General features: G+C 37.0%; 1 protein-coding gene across 1 annotated transcript; it reads left to right on the top strand.

The window, feature by feature from the left end:
- The first annotated feature begins 3,915 nt into the window (after positions 1 to 3,915).
- Positions 3,916 to 6,070, top strand: LOC132305021 (uncharacterized). Its single transcript, XM_059802707.1, has 5 exons — positions 3,916 to 4,336; positions 4,458 to 5,267; positions 5,386 to 5,444; positions 5,600 to 5,843; positions 5,934 to 6,070. The coding sequence occupies exons 1-5, from the start codon at positions 3,916 to 3,918 to the stop codon at positions 6,068 to 6,070; spliced, it is 1,671 nt and encodes a 556-aa protein (XP_059658690.1).
- The last annotated feature ends 2,287 nt before the right edge of the window (positions 6,071 to 8,357 follow it).

Genomic DNA, 8,357 nt, shown 5'->3' with positions numbered 1-8,357 from the left:
ATATCAATTATAACACAAATAACATGAAATTAATTAAACCATTCCCATCAATAATTTCGGTGTGGCACTAAAGTTCGCGCAATTAATTTAACATCGAGCCTGGGGTCTAATTTTACCAATAATTGTTATGTCAATTCCTAACATTTTGGGAATTTTAACTAAGTTTCAGTGTACCAAATTAAATTCCTAGTTGCAGGTAATCGTATTATGTAATAAGGTTATGCTCATTTAAAGCTTAACAATTACAAACGACAACCTAAAGAAAATAATGCATTACAAGAAAAGTCATTTTTTGTAACACGTTATTTACGAGGTACCTATGCGTTGCCTCGTAAAAATCTTCGTTTACGGGGTTCTTTTTGTACACCTCATGACTGTTGTTGCTTTTACGGGGATTTTATGAGAAACTCATGAATATTAATATTTACGGACAACATTGGCTCTTTGTTAATAATATTACAACGTAAACAGGGAATCTAGTCGCTCATTAATAACTATACCTTTAGCAAGATATTCTGTTTCCCGTTAATAACATATTAAACCTCCCAATTTGTATTTTTATTACCTGTCTTTGCCAAAAAGAATCGCGCTTTTTGTTTTTATTTTTAATTTCATTTTTGCAAAGCTTAGGTTAGTCCCACCAAAACCCATTTCCCTCTCTTTCACACGCCATTCCCCATCATTCTAATTTTATTTCTAATCACTCACTCGAATCTTTCTGTTCTAATTCTCTCGTATTATTACCCATCTTTATGGCATTCCACCTTCACTGTTAGTCTTGTTAACATAATTAGATTATATTATAGTTGTTGTATAGATTGTTAACATAATTAGATTATATTATAGCAGTTGTATAGATTGTTGCCGTAATTGTTGTATAGCCGTTGGGGATCTCTAACCTATTTATATCTTTCCTTGTACATGATTCATACACACTTGGAGAGTTTTGATGGTAAGGGTAGCTTCACTCTTTGGCAAAGTAAAGTGAAGGACATCCTAGTTCAACAAGGCTTACATCGAGCTTTGAAGGGAAAGGATGGAAATCCGAAAAATATGGTAAATCTTGAGTGGGAAGATGTAGAGTTGCGATGTTTTAGCATGATTCGGCTCTGTATTAGAGATAATATCATTGACAATGTTAATGGAGAGGATTCGACACCGAAATTGTGGAAGGAGCTTGAAAAGCTGCATTTAGCGAAGAGTATTACCACAAAACTCAATCTAAAGCGTGATCTGTATAAGCTGAAGATAAAGGAAGGTGGAAATCTTTTGTTGAACTTGAGTTCATTTCACAGTATCATTGATAAACTTGCAAAAGTTTACGTGAAAATTGAGGAAGAAGACAAAGCCCTATTACTTCTTACCTTCTGGATTCGAATAAGCAAATTTTGATTACCATCTTATATGGAAAGGAAAGATTGAAGATGAAGGAAGTTGAGCCTACTCTCTTGTCTAATGATAAGAAGAGGGACATTGGTGATGGAGCCATGACTCAGCCATGGTTACTCATAGTCAAAATAGGGGAAGGTAGGATACCTGTGGATCTAACAACAGCAAGTCTTGATCAACTGGAGGAAAGGGCAAGCAGTGCCATAGATGCCGTGAATGGGGCCACATCAGAAAGTACTGTCCACTTGGAAAGGGAAAGGAAGATGAGGGCAAGAATAACGTATCTATCGCATATGCTTCAGACTTTGGAGATGTACTCAAAATTTTCAAAGGTAACACTCTTACTCGATATGACTGGATATTAGATTTGGGTTCCACAAACTATATTTGCTCCGTGAAGGAATATTTTGATTCATTTCAAGTACTTGAGAACAATTGTTTTACTATTCTTAATTGTAATACATGTATTGTTAATGCTTTGGGTTTAGTAAAAATCAAGATGTTTGATGAAGTAGAACGCACTTTGGAGAACGTTGCCTACTTACAAAAGTTGCGATGTAATTTGATATCCTTGAGCCGGTTGGATTCCATAGACTACAAGTGTTCCATTGCAAGGGCAGTCATGAAGATTACAAAAGGCTGTATGGTGTTGATACAAGGAGAAAAAAGAGGTGATTCATATCATTTGGTAAGGGGTACCAATGGTACTTGAATTTCAATTGTTGATTGGAAACGGGAACGTGTGATGTGTTTCCAGACAAATAATGATGAGTTGAAAATTCCTGCTTGTGAAGAGGTCTCTTCGATGTCCCATTTCAGAGTCACTTGATCATATTGACTTGGTTTAGTTGCACGTATGTATTAGGCATGGAATCAATGTGTTTAGACTTAGTTCATTTATATATAGCTGGTATACGGAAGGATAATGGACTGCTTTTGGATTTGCATGTAGAAGTCTCGTGCATTGAGACTTGTGAACTCTTGTGAAGGGGGAGCCAAGTACTTGGAAAAATTTTGGACTCTGCGGGTGTGCTCAGTGATTTATCTTCCTCATAGCGAAGGGGGATGGGCCTAAGGTGGTGGATAACTTTCATTGTTTATTTGAAAGGGTTATAACCCTAAACGAGATTACTATTTTTATTGTATATAAAAGAACACGTTGTGTGAAGAATGTAGAGGTTATGAGATTTTAGATTTTCCTTGTGAGTGATTGGGGGTACAAAAGGATTGAGAGTGGTGAATCATAACTCTGGGTAATCCTCTATTATTTTGTAAGGTTTTTATAAAAATATTGTTCTTTGTTGATGTAACTCTGATTTTGAGTGAACCATGTATATCTCTGATTTATTTTTCTTGAATGGTTGGTTGTTTGTTGTATGGGTAATTATGTTTTATTTGTTAACACAAGTGTATTCTCATTGAGTGTACCACGAGAGTCGAGTATAACACGAGAGTAAGAACACAGGTATGAGAGTGAGAGGCATGAGTGTTCTGAGAAGGAATGTTAATATATACATGAGAGAATTACAAAGAGAATCAAAACTGTAATGTTTCGGATTTTTCCTATAATGACCCATTTTCAGGGATTTTTCAAGTTTTCGAGATTTTTTTTTTATTTTTGCCTTGTTTTGCGTGTTGGACACTGTAGGGTGTGCCGGGTGAGTCCCGAGAGTTAGTTGAGACATTTCTTCGAGTCCATGAATTTTAGAAATGCATTGTTTGCCATTTCGACATTTTTTAATTTTTCGGACCGGGAGGTCCCATGTGGGACCAGCAACCAGAGTTGTTGAATACAAGGATTATTTTTTGAGATTGTTGCATTTCATACATTATTATTTTATACTTAATTACATGGTTGTATGTTTAAATGGGTGGTTGTAACGTGTTAGTGTATATATATATATATATATATATATATATTTAATAACAAATGATTTTTTTTATTCAAAGTCGTGGGACCCGCATTACATTAACCATTATAATGACCAAAGGGGCCATTACAGACCCATTTCCTTCATCTTTTCTTCTCAAGCAGCCCTCTTCTCTCTCTATTTCTATTTTTCTTTTTCTTTTCTCCACCATTTCAAGCTTAGATCTAGGCTTAACCTTTGGAATTTTGACTTTGCCACTGAAGGCAAAGTCGATGAACATGACAAGTGTTTCGTTTTGATCGGAGCCAATTCTCGATTAGAGCACTTGGGATTTTACAGCTTGGGCTGAAATTTGGGTTTTTTTTTTCATATTAAGGTAGGGGTTCTCCTAATGCCTCAAGTTTTGTCTTTTATTTGAGAAAATTCTATAGACGTTGTGGTAGTTAACAATCGGGGAAAAAGGGTAGCTAGTGTAGGTAGTGCTAGTGTCAATTCCTTAAAGAGGCAAAAGCAAAAAGGACCAATTGATTTATATTTTAGTTCCAGACCAGAAATTGTGGTAGAAAAAAGAAAAAAGGGGGGAAAATAGACAACCATTAATGTTACATGCAAGAAAGAGTTGAGAGGAAGAGCATGTCCTGTTTTTGCAAGGTGGATGTATGATGTAAGAATTGCATTCAATGTTGTTAAGTATGATAGTTTTGCCGAGGTTGTTGAAGCATTTGGACAATATGATCCTGGCATGAAACCACCTAGTTATCATGAGGTGAGAGTTTTTTTGCTTAGGAAGGAATTGGATAGCACCAACGCTTCGATGAATGACCATAGAGAAGAGTGGTCAAAATTTGGATGCTCATTAATGGCAGATGGGTGGACAGACAAAAGAGGGAGAACATTGCTTAATTTCCTAGTAAATAGTCTAAGGGGAACCATGTTTATTGAATCGATAGATACTTCTTCTTTTTCAAAGGATGGTGAAAAGATATTTAACTTACTTAATAAATTTGTGAACCGCATTGGAGTAGCAAATGTTGTCCAAGTCGTCACAAATAGTGAATCAAGCAATAAATATGCCGGTAAGAATGTTCAATGTTTTATATATTTTTAGAGTTTAGATTCTTTACAAATATATAATTTAATTCAATTTTGATTTACTCATTCTCTTTATATTATTTTTTTCCGTTTGGTTTCAAATAGGGAGGATGTTAGAGAAAGAACACACACATTTGTATTGGACACCATGTGCTACTCATTGCTTAAACTTGATGTTGGAAGATATTGGAAAAATACCGTCCATCTCTAGAACAATGAAGGGGGCAATGGAGTTGAATAGTTATATTTATATGCGTCCAAAGTTGTTGAATATTATAAGGCACTTTACTCATAAAAAGGAGTTGCTGAGGTCCGCTAAGACTCAATTTGTTACTTGTTTCATCACATTATCAAGTATTCACGAGCAAAAGAATAACTTGAGAAAGATGTTTACTTCGGAAGAATGGAGTCGTAATAAATGGGCGAAAGAGCAAGCCGGTAAAAGAGTTACTTCTTATGTTTTGATGTCTGCCTTTTGGAACACCATTGTCTTTAGCCTTAAGGTTTCCAGTCCTCTTATTCTAGTTTTGAGATTAGTTGATGGCGAGAGAAAGCCTCCCATGGGATACATCTATGCGGCTATGGATACGGCTAAAAAAGCCATTGCAAAATCATTTGGGGAAGTAAAAGATAAATACAAGGAAATTTTTGAAATAACTGATAAGAGGTGGAATGTTCAACTTCATCGGCCTTTGCACACAGCAGGTTATTATTTGAACCCAGAGTTCTTTTATTCAAATTCGAAAATTGAAGAAGATGAAGACATTGCAAAGGGTTTGTATGAATGCATTGCAAGGTTAGTTTTTGACGTCAAAGAACAAGACAAAATTACCGAGGAGCTGTCCTTATATTCTAAAGCTGAGGGCCTCTTTGGTAATGCCTTTGCTATTAGACAGAGACGTGTACGGGGACCAGGTACAGTGGTAAAGTATATTAAGTTAGTATAACTAAGTTTTAAAATTATTTTGACAATAGAGTCGATACAAAGATGAAGCTAAAGTTGTTAAACATCATTACTAATTTTTTTTAATAGCTAATTGGTGGGAAGCTTATGGCAAGTCAACAAAACATCTCCAAAAGTTTGCTATAAAGGTTTTAAGCCTTACTTACAGTTCTTCTGGTTGTGAATGAAATTGGAGTGTGTTTGAGCATGTATATACTATCTATTAACTAGGTTTATAATTTAATTGTTGAAAATTAAATTTTTAATTTTTTATACTTACTAGTTAAAGTTGAATATATTGTAGCTTCATAACAAGAAAAGAAATAGGCTCGTTCAAACAACTTTGAATGATTTAGTGTTCATCAAATATAATAGGGCATTGAGGCGTCGATATAATATGCGTGACACTCTTGATCCCATTTTACTCGATGACATTAATGAGAGCAACGAGTGGTTGACGGGGAGGATAAATGATGATTCTGATACAGAAGATGATCTAGTCTTTGAAGATGATTCCTTGACATGGGGTTATGTTGCTAGTGTTGCTGGTATTAGAGAGGATAGTAGGCCGCGCCAGTCTAGATCAAAAGCTAGTTCTAGTTCTCGGTTACCAACATAGGGAGTAGAAATTTCTTCAGTTCGACTTGTGGATGAGGATGAGGAAGAGGAAGATGAAGAGGCAGATTCAGATGAGATGGAAGAGGATCCTGAGAATTATGAATCATTTAGTGACGATCAAGATGATATTATACTTATTGATGACAAGGATATTTAGATTTGTTGGTGTTGTCTTCATAGGAAGAAATGATGTCTATGTTTGTTTTAGTTATATCTCATAATTCTCTTTAGTTGACTTTTGCATCTTTATATTAATATGTTTGATTATTCACTGTTGAACTCAAGTACTTGATTTAGTTGGCTTTGGCATCTTTATATTGAATATTGAACTTAAGTAATTAATTTAGTTGACTTTTGCATCTTTTTATATACTATTGCATCTTTATTGGGTGGGTTTTTTTTTTTTTTTTTCAACGTGCGCCCTGCTTCAGTCGGGCGCGCACCTCGCCATGCGCCTCAGGCTCCAGGAGGCCTTTGCATTTTTGTGCGCATTGAGCCTTTAACAACTATGGTCAAGGTATATGTTCCAGTTATTATATACATATGTATGTATGTATAGGAATATGCGGTTGAGCACGGGATGGTTGCTAGTACGGTAGAGCACTTATTGCGACATAAATGGTTGTTTCAGTTTTTACCTGGGTAGACGAGGAGCTCGGTTGCTCCAGAACTGTTGGGTGCTAGTTCTTATCGAACGAATAGCTTGGACTTCTAGCTCGTGGATTGAGTTACTCAGTGTGTGGCCATTTTAACCTTCTTGTTGTATTTTAGTACGGTGTTTAGAGCACAATCTTAGAATGGGTTCATATTTCATGGCACGGTGTCTATGTTGTATGTGAGTTTCATGCATTAGTGTATGGGTTCTTATGACCATGAAGGTCAGGTGTACGAGATGGAGTTTTCGTGGGGGAAAGGTATGACCTTAGGAGGTTAACGCGACTTAGGTCACGGTTTAGTGTGGATATTCTTTTCAAACGAGTTTGCGATAGGTGTAATTAGGATTGGCAGAGTCTTGAGCATGGTCTAGTGATTGTGGACGTATATTTCGGGTATTCTGGTATAGTTTAAGGAAGCGTGTTGGTTATGATTGTTAAGGGGACTTGTTAGACTTTGTGAGTCTAGGGTGGCGTAAGTGGTTAATTTTGGCAGAGTAGTGTAGGATTGCATGATAAGGCAGGTAGCATAGGATCATTGAAGTGCTTAGTTGTTGCGGATGAAGTGATAGATGGTATGTACTGTGTTTTAGAATTTGAAAGTTGTGAACTGGGGCAATATTTCAATTGCGTCTGGAGTATCAGGAGGTGGTACTTGTTTTTTGAGGATCCAATAAGATAGACTGTCGATTTGGAGTGATTTGGGATGTGGGTGATTTTATAGGTTTAGCTGGTAGCCCCATTTGACTTTTGTCGGGGCCAAGGGTGTTAGAAGGAACAGTGAAGAGGAGAGGTAATGATGTTAAACCTAGAGCGTGAAGATATCTTAACTGGGTGCGTAGATTGCCTTGGGAAGAGTGGCTTGAGTAACCGATTATATGTTAGTGACTGATTGTGTTGTAGATGGTTTTGAGGAGACAGTTGGGCGTTGAGCGTTCTGGTTTCGGTGCTCATTTTTCCTTTTAGAAATTATCAGCATGGTATTATCGTTTAAAGGTTATTTTTTAGTGGCAAATTGTGGTTGTTCTGGGGAGTATCGAGAGTGAGGCATACTCTCTTGTTTGTGATAGTGTTATCCTATAGAGACTTGAGGGGGATCACTTGGCGGTAGTCTGTTGAGTTGGTGGGACGTGAGTCCAAGTTGTCATTTGAGGATGATGGTAGTAGAGACGTTATGGCATGATGTTTAGTACTAATGGGTAAAGCGGTTTAAGGTGTGGTCCAAATGTAGTTTAGAGAGGTGAGTTGTTTGTTATACGTTGTCAGACAGGTGATGGGGTTGTGCACCATTCAAAGCAATTGTGAACGGTTTAGTTTTTAGAGCTAGTGAGGACGATGTTTCCATATAAGCACTTCTTTTTTTCTTCTTCTTTTGACGAGTTAGTGGGTTGCTGTGACTGAAGTCACGAATCTTGTGTGCATGGTGTTTGAGGTAGTGTCACCTGGGAAGGTAGAGATGGAATAGGTGTCAAAGTGTTATTTCACGACATGGAGGTTATCGATTGGGAATGACGGGTTCCAGGTAGAACGGGACGCAGTGTCTGACGGGCTGTGATCTTTCCTAGTGATAGTATGCTATGAGTATTGATGCTCTTGTCTGATGGTCGTGTTGTGACCTGTATCCTAATACTTGACGAGAAAGTGGTATGGGTCTTATTTATTTTGGCTAGCATGGGTATCACGGTGTAGCTTATGCGAGGTTCCAGTATTCATATTATATGACTGTCTGTTAGTGGCGAGATCGCCTAGATTCGTGTTCATAATTCTGTATGGGTATCCGATTGGTTCTCA

The sequence above is a fragment of the Cornus florida genome, unplaced genomic scaffold, assembly GCF_030987335.1.
Source record: "Cornus florida cultivar Cherokee Brave unplaced genomic scaffold, ASM3098733v1 CherokeeBrave_3.0.0_Hap2_Chr04, whole genome shotgun sequence".
NCBI classification, from domain to species: domain Eukaryota; kingdom Viridiplantae; phylum Streptophyta; class Magnoliopsida; order Cornales; family Cornaceae; genus Cornus; species Cornus florida.
The sequence above is the reverse complement of the archived record's forward strand: the minus strand, read 5'-3'. Positions and strand labels throughout refer to the sequence as shown.